This window comes from Astatotilapia calliptera, chromosome 12, assembly GCF_900246225.1.
Source record: "Astatotilapia calliptera chromosome 12, fAstCal1.2, whole genome shotgun sequence".
In the NCBI taxonomy this organism is placed as follows: Eukaryota; Metazoa; Chordata; class Actinopteri; order Cichliformes; family Cichlidae; genus Astatotilapia; species Astatotilapia calliptera.
Window position 1 is genome coordinate 15567399 of NC_039313.1, and position 22843 is coordinate 15590241.

The 22843-nt window shown below is 44.4% G+C and overlaps 2 protein-coding genes across 2 annotated transcripts in view; one reads left to right on the top strand and one right to left on the bottom strand.

Moving 5' to 3' along the window:
- LOC113033639 (solute carrier family 28 member 3) overlaps window positions 1-17084 on the bottom strand; it is a 46586-nt gene extending 29502 nt beyond the window's left edge. The window contains exon 1 of the mRNA XM_026187633.1: window positions 16942-17084. Within this exon, the coding sequence (XP_026043418.1) occupies window positions 16942-17025 (84 nt within the window). The 5' untranslated portion in view covers window positions 17026-17084. The remainder of the gene's footprint in view (window positions 1-16941) is intronic.
- Window positions 17085-20366: 3282 nt separating this feature from the next.
- The window catches only part of ntrk2a (neurotrophic tyrosine kinase, receptor, type 2a), a 113584-nt gene continuing 111107 nt past the window's right edge, over window positions 20367-22843 (top strand). The window contains exon 1 of the mRNA XM_026188601.1: window positions 20367-21318. Coding sequence (XP_026044386.1) covers window positions 21059-21318 — 260 coding nt within the window. The 5' untranslated portion in view covers window positions 20367-21058. The remainder of the gene's footprint in view (window positions 21319-22843) is intronic.

Genomic DNA, 22843 nt, shown 5'->3' on the forward strand with positions numbered 1-22843 from the left:
TTCATTGGCTTCCTGTTAAATCCAGAATTGAATTCAAAATCCTGCTCCTCACATACAAGGTCTTAAATAATCAGGCCCCATCTTATCTTAATGACCTTGTAGTACCATATCACCCTATTAGAGCACTTCGCTCTCGCTTTGCAGGCCTACTTGTTGTTCCTAGAGTATTTAGTCCAAAAAAACAAAAAACAAAAACAAAAAACAAGGAACTGTTTTCCTTTAAAATGATGACGTCATCTTGCTGGTGAGGGAGGCTCGAATAAGTTGCGCGTGAGACTCCATTATCAGCAATATCTGGTATGAATGTGTGTGGATGTGTGACTGGACTGTGATGGACTGACGACTAAAAGTTTTAACTGACTTGATAATGAGACAAAAACGGTACCAACTTTAGGATTAGTAAATGTCCACAAACAATTCACCCAGCCTGTAAAAGAAGGGTGGATGTTTTGTCTTGCTTTGTTTTGTTTTTGCAAGAACAGAAGGATGACAGAGACTAAAGGGGGAGGCTGTAGCTTCACATGAGTGTGAACTGCAGACTTAACCCTTTGGTTGCTAATTTTGAGTTACTGATGTTTGCATTAAGAAAAGTGTGTTTTAGTAGCTGTGTTTCGATTAATGTATCACAGTATATTGTTGGGAATGTTAAATGCTAAAGGGAAGAAGAGGTTTGATTTCACTCATGACTGTCAGGGTTCCTGGGTCGTTGACCCAGTGATTTCAGTTTGTTCATGTTCAGTTTAGTTCGCCACATTAATGTTCTTACTTCCTGTTTTTTCCCCGTGTCAGTTTGTCTCCCCTGTCATTAGTCAGATTATGTTCAGCCCTGTACTCACCTGTTTCCAATCATTGTCATCGTTCAACCTGTGTATTTAAGTTCCTCGGTTTCACCAGTTCTCTGTCGTGTCATTGATGTACGTCTGATGGTAATGTGTCTCTCCGCCAGTATGTTCAGTTAGTTAGTCAGTCAGCCAGCCATTATTCCAGTCTTTCAGCCAGCCAGCTACTCCATCGTTCCTGCTTTATTCATTACCCTCCAATAAATCCTCTTCATTTCTGCACCGTGAGTCCAGCGTTTGGGTCATCTCTTCCACGCCTCCACACACACCGCTGACAGAATGACACGACCCGTGCCAAGAAGACACGCTTTTGACCCAGCGGACTCGGACCTTTTCGAGCGGCAGGACGCAGCGCTCTCCATTTGGGCGGAGAAGCTCAGGTGGAAACAGCGGTTCTTCTCAGAGAGGGAGCACGTCTTTGAGGGGACTCGTCTGACTCTGGGTGGGCCTCGGAGACGCCGCGGTCCTCCACCTGCTGCCTCACCTGCATCGGAGCATTCGCCGCGGAGAGTGGGCATCACAGGCCAAGCTTCGGCTCCTCGCTCGTCCGCCAGCCGTTTTACTCACCGGACCTTCAACCTCGCCACGGCACGGCGGCTCCGCCTCGCACCTCGGCTCAATGGAGGCTCCCGTGCCAGAGGCTCGGTTGTGTACCCCGCCCGCTGCCTCTTCCCGGAGAAGGCGGCGCACACGCCACCATAACATGGACTGTTTTCAGATGGTGAGTTCCAGCGACTGTCTTCCACCCTCCACATTCGACTCTTCACTTAAAACAAATAGCAAACTTATCCCTGATCCGTGGGGTGTTTCCCTCCTGGAGGAGGATGTAGACTGGGAAGAATTTTTCAGCTCTGCTCCCTCTGAGCTGGGATATATTAAGGACAATATCCGCACTTCAACACCCTCGACGACCGTTCAATTAAAGACTGTAAATAGTGGTGGCAGGAGGACCAAAATAATCGCAGAGAAACCTTCCAGTACCACACACCCAGTCACTGTTTCCACACCCATCATTCAGCCTTTTCCTACCGGCGCAGCGGCCCAGATTCGGCCTTCCTCTTCAGCCGTTTCACCTCCTCAGAGGACTAGGGCCCAGCCCACACCCACACCGGTGCCAGCTCCCAGGAGGAGGGCAGCTGCGATCCAGTCCACCTCCACACCCGCTCCTGTTTCACGGGTGGGGGTGACTGGTGTCCAGCCACCTTCCGTGCCTGTCCCAGCGCCCAGGCTGAGGGCAACCAGAACCCAGCTTGACCTCCCTGGAGGCTTGGAAGAGCTAACCGGTCCACCTGCTACTTCACCTCTTCATCCACCTCCTGACCCAGCTTTTCACGCCCTCGCACTATCCCTGGTTAGGCTAGCTGAAGTGTCCCCTGCTCAGGCACCAGCTTTACTAGCCCAGGCTGTAGCTCTATCTCCCTGTCTAGCTCAGTCTTTAGCTCAGCCATCGGCCACACCAACCTCAGCTCCGTCGTCAGCCTCACCTACCTCTGTTCATCTTTTAGCATCTCCACTCCAGTCAGTTCCCTCAACTGCTGTTCAGCCTCCACTCCAGTCCCCTGTAGTCCAGTCGCCTCCCGCCCTTCAGTCCCCTGTAGTCCAGTCGCCTCCCGCCCTCCAGTCCCCTGTAGTCCAGTCGCCCGTCCACCATCCTGTTCAGTTCCCGGACCTGCAGCCACAGCACCCAGAGCCAGCTGTGAGCTACCTTGCTTTTCAGCCAGGGGTTTCCGCACCCGCTGGCCCGGCCGCTTCCCTGCCAGAGGTCCCCGCACCTGCTGGTTCTGTCCTGTGTGTGCCAGGGGCTCCAGTACCCACTGGTTCTGAGACCGTTTTCGCTGGAGGGCCCGAGGAGCCCATCCAGCCTCATGCCTCGTCAGCTGGAGGGCCCAAGGAGCCCGTCCAGCAACCTTCCTCGTCAGCTGGGGGTTCAGGAGGACCGCACCAGCCTCCCGTCTCCGCTGGAGGGTCCGAGGGGCCCGTCCAGCCTCCTGCCACGTCAGCTGGAGGGTCCGAGGGGCCCGTTCAGCCTCCCATCTCCGCTGGAGGGTCCGAGGGGCCCGTCCAGCCTCCTGCCACGTCAGCTGGAGGGCCCGAGGAGCCCGTCCAGCCACCACCTGCGGCTGCCTCGCTTTCACCTAGCTCTGCTTCTGCTTCGCCTGGTCCAGCTTCAGCCTGTGCCTCGCCTGGTCCGGCCTCTGCTTCTGCCACGCCTGGTCCGGCCTCTGCTTCTGCCACGCCTGGTCCGGCCTCGGCTTCTGCCTCGCCTGGTCCGGCCTCGGCTTCTGCTTCGCCTGGTCCGGCCTCGGCCTCGGCTTCTGCTTCGCCTGGTCCTACAGCTGCTCCTCGTCGCCGGCGTGGTCGACCACCGGACCGCCTTCGCCTGAGTGGCCGCCGTTGCCTTCCGCACGGCCGGCCCCCGGACCGCCTTCGCCTGAGTGGCCGCCGCCCCCGGACCGCCTTCGCCTGAGTGGCCGCCGTTGCCTTCCGCACGGTCGGCCTCCCGAACTGTGTCCACGTCGCCACCGTTGCCTTCCGCACGGTCGGCCCCCGGGCCAGCGCTGTCATCGTCGCCGTTGCCTTCCGCACGGTCGGCCTCCCGAACTGTGTCCACGTCGTTGCCGTCCGCAAGCTCGGCCCCCTGAACTGTCTCATCTCGACCGCCGCAGCCGCCCACTGGACCGGCTCAGTGGTCGCTGCTGCCTTCCACGTGGCCGCCCACCTGAACTGTCTCTGTGTGGACTCCGTCCCTCCGTCCTGGGCCCTCTCCGCCCGCCCTGTTCTGGGTTTTTTTTTTTTTTTTTTTTTTCTTTTGGCCGTCAGGTGCCGGCCTTTGAAGGGGGGGGGGGGGGGGGGTACTGTCAGGGTTCCTGGGTCGTTGACCCAGTGATTTCAGTTTGTTCATGTTCAGTTTAGTTCGCCACATTAATGTTCTCACTTCCTGTTTTTTTTTTTGTTTTTTGTTTTTTTTCCCGTGTCAGCTTGTCTCCCGTGTCATTAGTCAGATTATGTTCAGCCCTGTACTCACCTGTTTCCAATCATTGTCATCGTTCAACCTGTGTATTTAAGTTCCTCGGTTTCACCAGTTCTGTCGTGTCATTGATGTACGTCTGATGGTAATGTGTCTCTCCGCCAGTATGTTCAGTTAGTCAGTCAGCCAGCCATTCTTCCAGTCTTTCAGCCAGCCAGCTACTCCATCGTTCCTGCTTTATTCATTACCCTCCAATAAATCCTCTTCATTTCTGCACCGTGAGTCCAGCGTTTGGGTCATCTCTTCCACGCCTCCACACACACCGCTGACAATGACTGAACATGTTATTATTAACCATAGCAGGCCACTGTAAAGAGTCAATTAACTGGTCACTTAAACAGAGGTAAAAAAAAAAAAAAAAAAGCCAAAAAACTCTAGTAATATCTATGGATAACAGGGAAATGGTAGACTTGTCACACTCAAAATGGAGATATGTAATGATAAACACTGGTCCCTGTCTTTTAGGTCCTTTCATTGAAATAGTCAATAATTCAGAAAAGTACAGATATAACCGACAGGGGCATGTGATAGGACGTGGTGCTGCACAAGAACAAGAGTAAAATAAAGAAAAATTATTGTGTTTAGCTTTGAGAAATTCAAATTAAAATGTACCATTACACACAGAGGATCAATATGAAATTCGATATATGCTAATTTTGTATGAAGTACATGACTGATAACTGTTCTGTCCTGAGCTTTTGTTTTTACAGCACCCACTTGACCACACCAACAGTTTCTCGCCACCAAAAGGGGGTACTTGCAAAGAATAGGGAGGAATATCATCAAAACTGGGAAAGGTAAGCCCCGAAGGGGGTGATAACACCATAACTTTCACTTATGGTCAAATTCTCAAAATTTGACCCCAAACTTGAAAATTCTTCAAACATTTAGAGACAGAGTGGATAAACATAATGTCGCAAACCACATAAGGATGGAGCATTTGAATCGATAAGATGGTGAATTAACACGCAGTAAAATGTTGATCATGTTGATTATGTTTATTCCAGTGTGCAGAGCAAGGTTATTATTATTAACGAAAAGAAATGAAATAACGAAAACTAGAAGTGAAAAAACATTTTCGTTAACGGAAATATAATGAAAAAAAAAAAAAAGGAAAACTAACTAAAACTGTAATGAGTGTTCACAAAACTAACTAAAATTAACTGAATTTATAGCAAAATGTGTTTAGTTTCATTGATGTGTGCGTGTCCTACAATAGTCTAGGGTGAAAATGAAGTTTAGTTTCCAGATTTTTGCTGTCTCATTATGCCAGCAGGGGGCAGTACGTTAGTCGAGTTGTCTGTGTTGCTGCTCCGTCCACGCGCAGAATCATGTCAGGAAAAGTCGGGAGAAAGCGCCAGAGTCCAATTTGGGATTACTTTGAATATGACTGTGTTTTGGATAAAGCAAGTGTCTTGTAGTGGAAAGAGACAAATTATGAGGGACATTTATAAAGGGAAAAAATCCCACAAACCTTAAAGTGCACTTGAAAAGCTCACACAAGAAGACTAACCTAGCTTACCTTGAAAAGGTAAGGGAGCGCACTCAACCCTCAGCCCCAGAAACAGAAGCTAACCCCAGGCAAGGCAGCGTGATGCATCCCGAGACAACAGGACAGGGACATCTACATAACTGTGTGAGTCAATTGCCTTCAAAAAGATTATCAATTCACTTGAACCAAAATTACGAACACCTGGTGCTGCAAGAGTTAATTGTCTCAATACCCAAGGATAAGCAGAAGAGCATGGCTGATATGATGAAACTGGGATTTTGTTACACTTAATTTTGGCAAACACAACTAAAACTATAACTGACACTAATCAAAACTAAACTGAAACTAAGGATTTTCAGAAAATAAAAACTAGACTAAACTAGCAAACAATTGGTAAAAACTAATTACAACTGATATAAAATCTGGAGTCAAAACTAAATAAAAATAAAAATATTGCAAAACGATTAAAACCCTGGTGCAGAGATTGGCTAATCTGACCAGGAAATGTTATAAAATGGATTGTCGGAACAGTCAGCGTTAAAGTCACCTTTGACAGTCCAGACTAAGATGTCTGGACATCGCCATGTTGGACATCTTCAGGGCGGAAAAGGGTTGGTGTGACCAAGGTGTGGTTTGGCTTGTTGTATGTAGAGCAGGGCGATATGGCCAAAAATATTTATCACGATATATATTTGAAAATTTGCGATAACGATATAACTGACGATATAATTGATGCGAGACAAAATACAACTCCACAACGTTACTAGTGCAAAAAGACAACCTTCCATTTATTTTCACTTAAACAAAAAGCTGGTTTTTATGTACATTGAAGCTTTATAAAAATGTAACAGTGCAAATGCAAATTCCTTGCTGAAAGTTTAACCAAAAGGCATTTCCAGTAGAAATGGGCTGACATATCCTGAGCATAACCATGTATAATATCCACTGAAGTTAAAAAGAGGTGCATTGCAACATTAAACTGCAGTGTGCAGTAGCCTACGTATTTTTTGGACCATAAGGTGCACGGGATTATAAGGCACATTAAGCGAAACAAAGCAGTCAGATAAATCAAACTTTATTAAACTCATTTTTCTTGCTTCCTCCACTTCTGTACCTTAATTCATTAATGTTGAATTCTCTGGCAGCTGCTCTATTCCCATGTTGTTGCAGTATATTAATGACTAACCTTGTATTGTGGATGGATTATCTCAGTTGTTCTCCTGACTGAAGTTTGGTCCGTTTACAGCATCCTGCTATGCGATTGCATTTGTCTCTAACTATCAGGAACCTTAACGTTAACTTTTATAAGTGGAAAAGTGTTAGTGTTCGTCCTCCAGCTTCACTGTTTATGTTATGCTAACATAGCTGTGTCGCTAGCGATCACGTAGCACATCATTATATACCAGCTAGCCCAACTTCAGTAACCCTACAAACGTCACTGCTGTTTAGTTTTCTGTCTTCATTTATGTTGGAAGTGATAGCAGAGCTGTACGTTTGAATTTTTTCAGAAATCTCTCAGTCAGAACATGCAATATCATGCTTAGGTAACTAGCGAAACTAGCGAGCTAACTTCCGCTAGCTTCCTGCTAACTTCTAACTCCGTTAAATGTAATAAATTTTGTTTTCATGGATGCCTGGAAGTAGGGATGGGTACCGGTGTTCTGACATAAACGGTAGTAACCAGTTGCCTGTTATCGGACCCGGAGTTAGCAACATCCCCCAAAAACACGAAGAATAGTTGGGTTGCGGTCACGTGGTTCTGATGACGTGCGGAGGCAGCGCGATTTTTGAGTGGAGGGTGGAAGTAAACATGGAGGACACTGTGGAGAGTCAGGAGAGCAGCTATTGTGCAACTTTAGATCCCGTTTCTCGGGAGAGATATAAACAGATAGTTAAAAAATATATCGGACGTGATCCGTATTCTTTGAAAATGTCCGAATACACCACAGAAGTAAAGGATTTGCCTACTATCGAGGCTGTGGATATCACCAACTACTTGGTCCTCCAGACTTCTTACTACACTAGGCAGCAAATGAAAGCTTTCAAGAGTCTGGAGGCGTACAATTTTTTTGTCAGCGGGTGGGTCCACAACCTTGGAACAAAACGTCTCCGTGATGGATACAGTTTGGTGTTTGCAAGGGTGAGTGTTTGTGCTTATATTGCTTTATCTTAAACACGCTAACAGTTAGCGGTAGCGGCTTTAACGTCAACAAACATGCCACATCCTTAGGACTTCGTTAGAGTGACAGTTGTTTGTTTCAAGGTAAACCATTCTCAGCGGTCTAACGAGACACCTCTGAAGACTTGGGTAATTGCAAAGGAGGATGGAGAAGTGATTGCAGCTCATTGCAATTGTATGGCAGGGTTAGTAGCCTGTTCTCCACTGTCACTAGGCTCAAATCCGGGCTCTCAGCCGTCTGTTGCATATCCAAAATCGCCTCTGCACATCGATGCTGTTCTGCCTTAAGCTTCATTCTTTTCTCTCGTTTGAGAACTGATTCCGATCTGGGTTTTCGTTCGTAGCCGAGATTGACCGTCGGAGCCCAGTCCTCCGACTCTTCGTCATCCAAAGCACTTGGGCAGCCTATAGTCCCAATCAAGTCAATATTAGACTACTAACTTAAAAGCACTAAGTAAACGAGAATTTAACGACAACCTAATGCTAATAAGTTCGTTTGCAAACATAACATTACCTCTGACGAAGTGGTCGCTGCAGACACGGGCATTGGCAGACTCTGCTCCTCCCGACTGTAAACGTAAATTTAAAATCCATTTTTTCCTACGTTTTTCGGTTAGAATTTTCCATTTTTCTCCTCTTCGTTGGGCTATTTTTGGTACCCTAAAATACCGTTTATCAGTTTCTCTGGTCGACCTACTGGAGCATCCGTAAACACAACAGGACATAGGCATTTTGCGTACTGTCTGTCTGTGATTTTGCGCTTATCTTTTTCACTTCCGACCGCCAGTCAAATTTCGCGCTTTACATCGACGTCACGTCTACGTCAAATGAAACCTAGCTATAGAGTCCTGGCCCCTAGCCCTGTCAGTGTAGCAGAAATGATGACGGATGATGATGCAGCAGCAGCCGTTCTTCTCTGCGTGAGTAGCTTAATGTTGTTCGTGTGTAATTTACGTTGAGTAGGCTAACCACGTTATTACATTAATGCATGTAAGGTGAACTAGCAAACATCATCATAGCTACATGCGGCTCTCTTCTTGTTTGATGGCAGATACTCCCTTCACCCTGGCCAAAAAGGCTAAAATGACCAAAGAAAAAGTGGAAAACAGTTAAACATGAGAGGTTTTGGACAAAGTTTGTGTTTTTTCCATTGTTTAAGCACTGCTTCCAGCCAAGAGTGATACCATATATGCCCCATAGCTGCAGAAAAGGCTAACATTGTTATCTTTTTACAAAAAACAGCTGAACATGAGAGGTTTTTGGACCAATTTTGTGTTCTCCATTCTTTAAGCACCGGTTTGAGCACCGTTTGAGCACCGGCACCGTTTCAAAAGTACCGATTTGGCACCGGTATCGGATAAAACCTAAACGATACCCATCCCTACCTGGAAGTTAAACTTCATAGTTACACCTGATAAAGCAGCAATGCTGATTGTTTTATTAAAGATGAAAGAATTTAGACAGTTTTTTATGGAGATATGGAGCTTAGGACCCAGATTGCTCCCAGATTTAAGAGCATCTTAGTCCGACAAATACGACAATAACGACGGCCGCTTGCATGTTCTGCAAAAAATGTGCTTTGTCGTGTATCTGACGGACAAACACCAAACCAGTTCCACATCACTGAAGTTGCACCATTTTTTCAAACCAATTCTGGTTCATCTGTTTCACTCAACAATCGGCCATGTACGTATGAAAACAAAGGCACTGCGCATGCCCATTTTACTCATATTCTATCACGATATTTCATTTTCCTATTGTTGCCTAACATTATATACGGTATAATATGGCCCAGCCCTAGTTGTATGTATATTTCAAGATCATATGGCTCTGAATGAACCAGTTACCAGGGCATGGAAGGAGGACAGACTCATTAAATGAGGAGAAGGATTTTTCTGGGATTGGAGATCCTCTGGGTGAGTGGTTGACTAAAAGCATGCATAAAATAAAAGCTATTTTTTGTTATTGATTGGTAATAGATTGATAATTGGCCACATTTACAGCTGTATTGACTTGTTGTGGATGCAGTCTACTTCTACTTTACTAAAGGACAAGATCAGAGAGGCTAAGGACAATTACAGGAGGAAGCTGGAGTGGAAACTCCAGCAGAACAGCATGAGAGAGGTGTGGAGGGGCATGAAGACCATCACTGGATTCAGGCCAACCAACAGCAGGGGAGCTGAGGGAGGTGAGAATAGAGCCGACGAGTTGAATCTGTTTTTCAATAGATTCGACACCACAGTGTCTGCTCCCACCCCCACAACCTCACCTGCAGTCAGCCTGGAATCCAGAGCCACACCACTGTGCCAGCCTCTCTCTTCACATGTTGCCTCCTGTGAGATTCCTGACACCCCTCCCCCACCCATCACCTTCACTCAATACCAGGTTGAGATGCAAATGAGGAGACTTCACTCAGGCAAGTCTGCTGGACCAGACGGAGTGAGTCCCCTTGTCCTCAAGGCCTGTGCCCCCCAGCTGTGTGGAGTCTTTCATAAACTGTTTATGCTGAGTCTGAGTCTGCAGAGGGTCCCGGTGATGTGGAAGACATCATGCCTCGTCCCTGTACCAAAGACGCCTCGTCCCAGTGGCCCCCAGGATTACAGGCCCGTGGCACTGACCTCCCACATCATGAAGACCCTGGAAAGGCTCATCCTGGACCAGCTGCGACCCATAGTAAGACCACATCTGGATCCCCTTCAGTTCGCTTATCAGCCTCGTCTCGGAACAGAGGACGCCATCATCTACCTGCTCAATCGTGTCTACACCCATCTGGACCAGCCGGCGAGCACTGTGAGGGTCATGTTTTTTGACTTTTCCAGTGCTTTCAACACCATCAGGCTGACCCTCCTGGGTGATAAGTTAGCAGCGATGCAGGTGGATGCTTCTCTGGTGTCCTGGATTGTTGATTACCTGACAGGAAGACCACAATATGTACGTCTCCCACAGTGTGTGTCTGACAAGGTGATTAGCAACACAGGGGCACCACAGGGGACTGTCCTCTCCCCCTTCCTCTTCACCCTCTACACCACAGACTTCAGCCACTGCACAGAGACCTGCCATCTTCAGAAGTTTTCTGATGACTCTGCGGTGGTTGGATGCATCAGCAGGGATGATGAGACAGAGTACCGGGCTGTGGTCGACTCCTTTGTCACGTGGTGTGAGCAGAATCATCTGCAGCTCAACGTGGCAAAGACCAAGGAACTGATCGTGGACTTCAGGAAGACCAGGAAACACTTGACCCCTGTTTCAATCCAGGGGGTCAGTGTTGACATTGTGGAGGACTATAAATACCTTGGAGTACACATTGACAATAAACTGGACTGGGCTAAAAACACCACAGCACTTTACAGGAAGGGCCAGAGTCGTCTCTATTTTTTGAGGCGACTGAGGTCCTTCAACATCTGCCAGAAAATGCTGAGGATTTTCTATGAGTCTGTGGTGGCCAGTGCGATCCTCTATGCTGTTGCATGCTGGGGGAGCAGGCTGAGGGTCGCAGATGCCAACAGACTTAATAAACTGATCCGTAAGGCCAGCAATGTTGTGGGGATGGAGCTGGACTCCCTCAAGGTGGTGTCGGAGAGGCGGATGCTGTCCAAGATAAAGACAATGTTGGATAACACCTCCCACCCACTCCATGACATGTTGGTCAGTCACAGGAGCTCGTTCAGTGAGAGACTGAGATTACCGAAAAGCACCACTGAACGACACAGGAAATCATTCCTGCCTGTGGCCATCTCCCTGTACAACGCATCCACTTAACACACTGTTTGCTGCTACAACTACACATGTTTCTTTTCCAAATATTTATTTATAAGTGACTTATGTATGTATGTATGTATGTATATATATGTATATATTGTACTATTCTTAGTTAGCGCATTGTCTGTCTTGTCTTAATGTTGGTTTAAAATGGAGCACTGTAACAAAAAATAATTTCCCCCAGGGATCAATAAAGTATTCTGATTCTGATTTGATTCTGATTCATGTTTAAGCACTCTAATTAACAGATTGAAAATAGTGACATTAAAGGAAGAATATGCAGCGCCACCCTGTCAGACACCAGTGACGGTGGGGCTCAGTGATGAATCAGGTGAGCTGGATTCATGGCTGAATCAAGACTAAGATTCCCCTGCTGTGGTCAGTAAGGGAAAAACGGGGGAAAATAAAATTTAAAAGAGGCATTTATAAACGTTTATGTGTCAAGTTTATAAACGGGATAAAAAGGGGGTGTTTTACTGTTATTTTAGCATCAGCATTATTGTTACATCAGAATCATATAACAAGCATTGCATTGATCATTTATTGAATCTTTTGACATTATACTAACATTTGTGTTCCAGTGATTGTTATAACCTCAGGTTAATCTTCTATTTACAGGTGTCAGGATAATCATATGATCTTTCATTGCAGGTGTAACCATGATCATTTTTATACATATTGCAGTTTGTTGCTCGTTATAGAGTTGTGCTCAAGTTAATAAGGGTTAAAAGCTACAGTCAACGTGATGTTTGGCTGATCTATGGACTGGGGTGACTTCGAGCATAGAAGGCCGCACACGCTTACATAACACTGATATCATGTTTTTCTTTGTGATCTTTTATTCAGTTATATTTTTTTGCTAAGTTTTAAGTAGTGGCAGTTAATTAAACGACATTCATTTAATATTACATACCTGATTCAGAGCATTACACACAGATCAACTTAACAATCTGCACATATTCTCACTAATGCAGATAAATCCTCTCCCTTTCAATTACAACGTGTGGTGAGACAGGGGGATCCCCTCTCACCGCTTCTTTTTGATATAGCCCTGGAGCCCCTAGCCATTAACATAAGAAACCACCCAGGTATACAGGGAGTTAAATTTGGGAATGTGGAAAGTCTTGTTAACATGTATGCAGATGACTTACTGATCTGCCTTTCCAAACCAGAAATCTCACTCCCTAATCTTTTAAATTGTATTAAACACTTTGGGAAATTATCAGGATATATGATCAATTGGGATAAATCTGAATTTATGCCAATAACAGATAATCTATGCCCAAAGTTCCTCAGCTCACTCCCATTCAAATTAGTAACTACGTCTTTTACCTATCTTGGTCTTAAGATCTCTAAAAATCCCAAACTCCTTTATAAATTGAATTTCCTGGAAATGCTGGATAAGCTCAAAGAGGATATTAGAAAATGGAAACTGCTTCCTCTGTCTCTGATCGGTCGAATAAATGCAGTTAGAATGGTGTCTTTGCCACGATTTTTATATCTTTTTCAAAACCTTCCTATTCACTTGCCACTTAAATTTTTTAAGCAGCTTGATTCATTGATTCACTCATTCATTTGGGCAGGAAAACCCCCTCGGATATCCATGGCTCATCTTCAAAAAAACACTTCCTGCGGGGGGTTAGGTCTCCCTGTGTTTAGATATTATTATTGGGCAGCAAATTCAAGAGCTCTATTGCACTGGCAGTGGGGTTCGCCTATTGATTATTGCCATGACAAGCTTCCGATCTGGCTCCAGGTAGAGGCAGCAACAGTATCTGAAGCCTCATTACCGGTCTTATTGTTTTCTAACACGGGTTCTTTTAACAATTCGCTCAGTCGTAATTTTGTTGTTAAACACTCTTTAAAGATATTAAGTCAAATTAGGAAATCTCTCAAACTACCTGATTTTTCAGTAGGAATGCCAATAATACATAACTACTTGTTTAAACCAGGTAAAATGGATGGAATGGGGGGAAAAGGGATTGAAATACATTGAGGACTTATATACAGATGACAAATTTATGTCCTTCCTTCAACTTCAAGAAAAGTTTCAATTACCTCAATCACATTTTTTTCGTTATCTTCAAATAAGGAATTTTGTTCAACAAAACTTTTCAGACTTTCCACTGAAGCCACGAAGTTATACTTACTTTGATATAATTCGGAAAGCAGATTTTAAACGTTTGATATCTCAGTTTGTTAAGTGCTTTACAATCCCAGTTGATTCCGACCGAATTAAGAAAACATGGGCTGAAGACCTCTGTCTGAAGACCAATGGTCAAATTGTTTGTCCAATATTCAGAAAGGCTCAATAAATGCCAGATATAAACTAATCCAGTTTAAAGTCATTCATAGACTACACTTTTCTAAACTTAAACTTAACCGGATCTATAATTCTGTATCCCCCTTATGTGACAGATGTAAAGTCGGTGAAGGTTCCCTTGCACAATTATTTTGGCATTGCCCGGTTTTGAATGCTTTTTGGAGCCGGATTTTTATGTGGTTTTCAAACCAATTTAGGAAAAAAGTACCACGTGATGGTACGTTGGCTATACTTGGATCATTTGCATCAGTCGAATCTTTTTCCTTTTCACAAAAACAGATAATTACAATGGGTATGCTGGCTGCAAAGAAACTTATTCTTTTACAGTGGCGGTCTTCTTCGGCCCCGTGTTTTAACAGGTGGCTTAATGAGATGGTGTCTGTGGCCAGGGTGGAGCAGATGAGATTTGATAGAGAGGGGAAACTGGCGAGTTTTTGTATGATTTGGCAACCATTTCTAGAATTCTTAAAAAAATAACTGATCATAATTCATGCCTCACACTCCGCGTGAATTATTTTATTTGTTTTTTTTTCTTCCTCTTCTTTTTCTTCTTTTTTCCTTTCTTTTTTTTCCCTTTCATGCTTATAAGTTCACAAATGTTAAAAACAGTAATTGTTCTTGGTTGATTTTGTATAAGCATGTTATGTTTAATTTAAATGCAAAAATAAAATTTAAGAAAAAAAACAAAAACTTAACAATCTGCAAAACCTTGTAGCTGCAATATTGTGTCTCCATAAGGGACAGTTGGCTCCAGGAGATAAGTGGGAGTCAGTGCCTGTCCTCGAGAAGGAGAGGATATTCCTTTGCTGTGTCAAAAGTAGTCAACAAGTTCATATTCAAGTGAAGTTCATATTATTACAGGTTTTGTTTCTTGGCAATTCTGCAGACGCAGCCTCTGGGCGGAGCCAGGAGTTGAACAGATCTAACATGACAATTAAATTGGTTTCATTCCCTGGCACAGGCTGACAGGACTGGAGCAACGACACTGGATAGGAGAAGGTCTCATACTTTCTAAGATATGAGGTCACTAAGCTTTTCTTTTAATTTTCTAGCTCCGTTGATTTGACACATGGGAATGTGTCAAAAAAGGGGGGGGGGGAGTTGAGTTTTAACATCAAACAAGGATTATATGAACATTTTTATGACTTCATTTGTGTTTTAATAACTTAGGTATGGTAAAGCTTAAGCGAATAGTGACCCAAAAGGTTTCCGGACTTTTTTAGAGAATCAGTGAGAAGCATAAATCATTATTTCCATGTTTAAGCATTAATCATTGAAATGAACTGAATAGCGTTTAGATGATAAAATGCCTGTGTTCATGAGAAGCTGAGTACCACACTGGAGAGGAAACCGTGGGACAGTAGGCGGAAGCAAACACATGATTTTTGGGGGGCAAATGTTAGGATTAAAAATGGCTAATTTGTTTTTGATGTCTTTTGTTAAAATGAGTGGTTTTAATAATTTTCAGACACGCCTTGCAAATGTGCTTATAATGAGTTGGAGTGGCACTCGGTCTTTTGGAGGTCGTAAGCTTCGTTCGGCGTGATGGTCCGGACTGATATATTGCAGGTATTGACTTTGAGTGCAGAGGGCTAAATGCAAACACGCTTACACACACATAGGATATGATTAGAATAAGTCCCTGGGACATTCTGAATATTCTAAACCAATTCTGAATCGGCAGAAGATCAGTAGATAACAACATTAGATTATTAGGGCTAGGCAGAGAGGTGTTTTGGTTTTCTGTCTCTTACAGAGAAAGGAACAGACACCAGATGAGGTCACAGATATACGAGGATCCTTCACAACAGAGACAGACACAGTGACTGCCGAGACACCAACTGGGTCCAAGTGTCATGGCGTTTGGGCTCCGATTAGTCACCTCAAAAGGATGGATCCCATAAACACAGTAATAAGCATGAAGGGGTTGGCGGAAATCCAGGAACACCAGACCAGCGAGGTTCGAGAGGCTCTTGGTCAAAAGGGGGACACGTTCCTGTTCCTTTTTCTGGAGGATACACAGGACACACAGGACCCGAGGATACACAGATCGTTCTTTGAAATCGGGGCAGAATAATCCCCTGATCTGTGCAACGACTGAAGGGTTGTCTAACCCCTGAGGTTGAAGAAAGAAGAGCAGAGGATAACCCAACTGGAAGACACTGGTAGCTGCAGCGATAAAATAAAGGCTAAAAGCTCCTTGGACAGAGGTTCTAGTCTGGGTACGTTTGAAGGGTATAAGGTAGCACCAAAATAAAGCTGTGGAAGAACTGGGGAGTGATGGAGGTGTCATCTGTACCGGCTACTGTTGTAATAATAGTTTTTCTTGCATCTGAACTGCGCAAACACAGAGGTCATCTCACATATGGTTCGCCCATCAGGGGGACAAAGGACCTCAGGAGTGAGAAGAAATGAACCCTGCCACACTGGATTACAGGGTGTAGGTGAGCTCTTTATTCTAAAGAGCTCATCAGGGGGAATGTTGGATTATAATATTATTTTATGCCATGTTATACCCCTAATTGAAGATTGTGAATTATTATGTAGTTTTAGTTTGCATTATTCTCCTGAATTAGAAGAAGGTGATAACTATTGCATTTGTTAAACTGATTTGCATTACATTAGACTGCTGATTTATTGTGAATGAATGACATTGTTTTATGATGCATTATACTGCTGAGTTATAAGAAATACTGTTCGCAGAAAGTCATTGCCTTATTTGTCTGAGTAGAAGAGAACAGAACATACTGGAGTTTTCTGCCCCAACTCAGCAGGAGCAGATAAACAGGGAGCCAAGGTCGTAGCTTAGGCGCCGTGTGAGAGAAAGAATGTGAATGTTTAGGCTTTTATGATAAGGTGGGGGCCACTAGAGGCTATAAGAGTTTAATCAATGCTCCACCATTTTGAGATCTGATGCTGTCTGCGTACGGTGTCCATCTCCCACGCGTGTGATCATTAAAATCATCGTTTGACTCAACCCGGCCGGACCAGTGTTGTTATTGTGGTTTTTCCTCTTGTATCCATCCCCAATATTTGAATCCGTAACAGTTTTTAGTTAACTGTAATCACCGTGCCAAGGGTGAATCTCCATGTGTTGGCTGCAGGTGTAAATATGCCGCTCTAGCTCAAAAAACATTTGAGTTGGTTTAATTGTCCTCAGAAGCCTCAAAGTTTATTGTCAACTTCAGTAAAAGTCAGAAGATAGATGTTATTTTAATTATTAAATATAAAACAAACAAACAAACGTAGCTCAAACCATCTTGTAATCGAAATGATCGAAAAGGTTCCAGTTCTTTTAAGATTGTTTTATGCCTTACTTACCTCTGATTCAAAGGCCTCATTGTCATTTCCTTGTTTTCCATCCTTATTTTCTATTATATCCAGCTCCATTTCCTTGCTCTTCATTGACTGTATGTCAGGCACTCACTGGAAGACTTTAACCCCACCTGTCCCAACCTTTTCCCCTCCCTTCCTCCTTTCAACTGACTTCACTCCCCTCTCGAATAGTGTCCACTATTTGTTACTAATGCATGGCTACTAAATGGCTTCTTCTTTTTTTGGACTGCTGTCTGCTTGGATGATCAGATTATGTAGTTAAAAAGTCACAGATGGGATACTTCATTGTTCTTTTGCTGACAGGGATGGTTATTGGTGCATTACTTTCTAAAAGCTTCAGTCATTTCCTTTGGTCCTTTAGCAGCCTGAGAGGACACTCTGTATATGTGCAGACTTTCTAAAATGAAACAAAGCAGAAGTTCATCACTTATTAGATTAAACTCCCAGCTCACTGGAAACATTGTGTTGTACCTTCTGAAAATTGGCTTTTTAAGTATCCCGTCTGCCACTAGAGAGCACTGGTGTATAATCTGTCAGTAGAACCACAATTCAAATGACTTGTAGAGGTTCAAATAAGTTCACGAACCCCCGTGACATGCTGTACAAAACCACAGTAGTAAAGAAACATCAAAACAAAACATTTATATGTAGGAAAATCTATAACAGCGGAGCATAACTGGAGGCATGTTGAACCACTGACAAAAAAAAGAAAAATAAAGAAAACTTTTAACTTGACTTTCTTAAAGTTAAAAGAAAATTAAGAACAATTTCCAAATTTTACTTCCTTTCATTAAAATTGCTCATCATGTCATGCATTTGTTCCTTTTAATCACAGCTCTGCAGTAATAATTCTGTTCAGAAAGTGACATTCAGACAATTTTTAGACTTGTGGGTTCCACTGAAGACTACTATCTCCTCATACTTTGATGTAGCCAGAAAGTACATTAGAAAGAGAAGAGAGGAGGGAAATAGTCCAGACCGACTGAGGTTTGTCTCTCCACGGGTTGTGTGTTGTGTGCCAAACCGCCTCACATTTACTGAAAGAAGAAACACATTCACCTCAGCGATGTTTTCATTACATACTCCCATCTACTCACTGGTCTGCTGTTCCAGTCATGACCCGGGTTCTGTTACTCTCAGCTTTGGGCTAAAGCAGCATATCAGCCCCTTTCTGGTCCCAAATAAATAAACCGTAACAAGTTCTGGTAAAAGTTTGGACTTGAAAATGACAAGACATTGTTCCTCATCTTGTGCAAACCTGAGGTAACAGCCGTAAGTACACATATTATGTTCTCAGTCAAAGAAAACCCAAGAACAGAATATGATGCAACAACAGGAAGCAGCACAGGTGGCTTTAATGGAGCGACATGATTGCAAAGCAGCGGCCAAAGCAATTATGACTCAACAACGAATGACTGTGACGATAAAATAGGCGATTGGGATTCAACAACATCTGATCTGAAAGGAACACAGGGGAGACTGTGATGATTGTATACTCGACTGTCATCACCTCGAAGTGGATATTTCTGGGAGCAATCTAATCCTGTATCTAAATGGACCCATCAAGAGATTAATTGAATATTATTTGTAGCCCCAGTTTGATGGTTATTTGCAAATACTTGTAAAGATACAAAATAGTTGTGAGCATAATGAATGAAAACCGATGCAATTCACCAGTCTCCACACAGCCAGAGGCAAAGATCTTTACATCATGATGCCATGCTGTTATGGGGGGAGCTGGATGACATCATGAGAATGCGCACATACATCAGCCTCAAACAGAGTTCATCGTTTATTAATAAACAGATTTATATATTTAAATGCCATCTCTGATTTTTATTTCTAGAGCTGATTCATTTATGACTCACCCACTAACATTTTGCAAATGGATGTGTTTTTCTTTTCTTTTTTGTGAGGCAGAACTCATCCAAAAGAAAGTACTTTAAAGGAATGTCCCATCTAATTTCAATAATTAAAGTCTGACTCTAGATAAGCTGCTTATTTTATTCAAAGAAGCTCGTTTTTGGCAAAGGGTTATCAAGATATGACATGGATTAAACCCTATACTAACTGCCAGAGGGGTATGGCTGCCAAATGAAACGTCCAAAGAGACACCTTTAACATATTTGAATGTCAATTTATGCGCGTACAGTTTAAATACATTGAAAGTGGTGATTTAAACCATGAAACATGCTGATTCACAAGAAGCCAAATGTATTGTGTGCTGTGGTAGGCGCACAGTGCTGTATGGAAAACCCATTCTGAGGATGACAGACGGTTCGCCTGGTGTTATTAATATATCACAGACCTGTAACACAGGTTGCATCCTGTAAAGGAGCAGAGAGGAATCTGAATATTCTGTTTTTGTCAGACACAATTTTTTTTAATTGGTACACCCACGTTGCTCTGTGCAGAGTGCATACACCCCAGTTTGTGAGGCAGACACCCACCAGATTGGTCTGCACACAAACAGGGCTCCATAATTACGCTCCTCTATTCAGCAGCACTGCCTGTGCGTCAGCACAAACGTCATATTAGAGCTGCACATGGGGGACGGAACATTGGAGAGGAGAGGAGAGGAGAGGAGAGGAGAGGAGAGGAGAGGAGAGGAGAGGAGAGGAGAGGGAGCCTCGCAGATGTGGCGTGCTGGGGCTTCTGCTGCTTGCAGGCAGATGTTCTGTCATCCTCTGTCTCTCACTTATAAGGTGAACGACTGTGGAGGAGTAGCTCTGTTCTCCAGTTGTAGAGAGCAGGGAGAGACCAACTCTTATGTTAGCAATTCATCCAGCTGAAGGAGATCTGGCCTATAGCAACAGGGTGACTGGCATACAGCCGTATAACTTGCACTCTAAGATGACATGTTATTGATTCAGGTCTGGTTTGGCTGAGAGCCTCTGATCATTATGAAATATGGCCTAATGATTTAATATGGTGACGCCAGGTGAAGTACATGCCAGCTAAAGACCTGATGATCAGTGATTGCTCACTCTTTCTCTGTACATATTACATCCAGCCTGCATCTTTAAGCATCTCTCAGCTCAGTTAGAAATAAAGCTCCAGGATATTTAAACACAGTCGGCTACTCTAACATGTCGAATGAGGATTAAATAGGAAGCGACTGCGAAAAACAGCTTTGTTTTTCATTGATTAGCTGTGTACCGTTCCAGAAGTATTACAGCCAGATGATAATCATAAAAACGATGGCAACAGTGTTGATGAGAATGATTACGACAATTAGAGCCTCTAAATTGATAGCCCCTTGTATCTCATTTAGTCAACGATCTGAAGCCAGGTAGCGGATAAATTAAGTAAGCTGTTCAGAGCACAGGTCTTTCCACGCCTCTGTCTTTCTCTTTATGTCAGATAAGGACGCTCACATCTTGCTACAAGGAAACTTAACTAAACCAAATGAGGATAAATTATTAACCAGACAACACGCGTGGAGAGCGAGCACAGGCTTTGGTGATGTGCCCCTTGAGCAAGAAACAGTTGTGCTCTTCCCCTGACCCTTCCCCCGGACCTTCCTGAGAGCAGGGTACGAGAACCGGTTCTCTAAGAGGGCATCGGTGATGTTTATTCACGGCGTGCATTGATGCTCCTTCATCCTCTTCATCCCGGCGAAGGTGAGGTGCGGTGCTCACCTTCTGACTGTCATTTTGTACACCTACATCACCACCACCACCACTAACAACAACCGAAAATTACCCTCCACACACGACAACTCTGTCGGGAGGAGGTTCCGGTGCTTGTCAGCTGAGAGAGAGAGAGAGGGGGAGAGCGAGAGCGATCCTCCTTGGCACACATTGCCAGTGTGGCAGTGAGATTTTGACTAACTGGCTGACTGACTGGGGGATTCTGGAGGAATCACACGGGGAAGGGACTACACGCTCTCCGGTTTTCTCTTTTTCCCACCCCTTTCTCTCCTTCTAGTCTGTCATCGCCGGAGAGGTCGATGGTTTTGTAGCCTGCATCCATCTCAGCGGCGGATTTTGTTTTATTTCTCCTCTCCTCTATTGGCCGAACCGGGGCTGATCCCAGCCAACCTGGGCCGGGCCGTGGAGCTATTCAGCGAGCCTTATAGCTGAAGTTGGCGGCACCCGAGATGAGCGCCTTGAGACCCGGGAGCGGGGCTCTCTCCTCGCCGGGGAGACGGTTTGGGTCGTGGCGGTGCTGCTGCTGGTGGTGGTGGGTGTTGGTAGTCGGGGTGGCGGTAGGTTCGGGTGATCCGTGGATGTCCGCCGAGGCATGCCCCTCTTCTTGTTCCTGCAGCAGCACCAGGATTTCTTGCGTGGACCCGGAGCGGGGTATCAATGCCTTCCCCGTCCTGCAAACCGAGGCAGAGATGGAGAACATCACCGACATGTGAGTTTCCCTCATAAGCACCGGTTCACGGAGGGATGTGAAGCTAATGCATCAGGGGCAAATCAGCATATTTTTCCCGACTTTATCCTTTTCCAGCGGCCCACATTTCCCAGAACTTCCCAAATAAAGAAACGGCATCCTTCACCCCTATTCAGCCAATTGTATGGGGAGCTGACAGATACACAGTCAGCAAAGAAAGCGGCCCAAATGTTGTTTATTTCTGATGTGATGAATGAATTTTAAAGCGAATTCGTAAATCCATATCACTTCAGGTAGGATTTTAAGTAACCGACAGCCTACACTTCTTTCCTCGTTGGCAAGGGTTTGCCTCAGAAAGGCATCAAGTGCAACCCACATTGCATAACAGACTCTTTGGCATCAAGGGGCACATCAGTCTTTCGGCACCAGCGAGGAAACAAGCTCGTTTAGAAATGAAATGCCACTGAAGCTGATGGGCTTTATTCTAACAAATAGACAGCTCAGTCTGCGCGCGTACGTGCTCGTGTTTGTGTGGAGACGCCAGACACTACAGTCCAAATATTAGCACAGACACTTCCCAAGATGGCTTATATGAGTGTAGGCTATCTAAATGAACCACACAGGCGGAGAGAATCGATGCTGAAGAAAGAAAAAAAAGAAAAGTGACGTTTTTCTTGTCAGACTCAACATTTTGCTGGCAGTCTCTTTAAGATTGGTCGGGCGCAAGATGCCATAAATCTCAGTGTGTGTTTAGATGTACTGTATCATCTCCTCTCCGGGCTGTATTTGAGCTTTTTCCACTCACATTTAATGAAACGTCACTTGGCCTGAAAATAAGCTGAGGCACCTCTGCAGCCGAGACAAATTAAACGGGAGATTAAGGTTTTTAATTGCGCCAGCATATTTCTTGGCAAAGATAAACGGCCTTGTTGGTAATGACTTATGTCGGAGATAAACAGTTTTTATCGGCGGCCTTGGAGAAGCCTTGGAAGCTCTTTGAATGAGCCAGTGTGGTGAAAAGCACTGACCGAGTGCTTGGCTAATGTAAACAGACAAATTACTGATGACCGTGGAACTGCTAATTCCGAACGACCTTGCCAAAAAACAAAAAAAACCAAAAAACCTACTGTAGGTCATCGTGCGCCCTGTCGTATGTGCCGTTTTTGGTTGGACTTAGTTTATGACAGTTGATCTGAATCCTCAACAACTGGTCAGAAATCGATGTGCTTTATGGGTGTAACAGCTCACACAGTCTGCGGTGATGTCTCTTTTGTGCCCTAATGTGTAGCCTGCGGTATGTATATGCTCAGAATTCCAAACAAATCATACTTAGTCACCATCTGTTAAGAAAATATCCTTTAGAGGGGATTCAGGGAGGTGGCTGTGCTAATGACTGGATAATACAGACAATCATAAATGGCAATGTGTTTTGTTACGCACAGAAAATGCCCTCCTGCTTAAATACTGAAAACATAACCACGCGTACAGAAATTTCCCAGAGTTTGTATATTCACGCTTGTACCCCTACACCGACAGACAAAGGAGG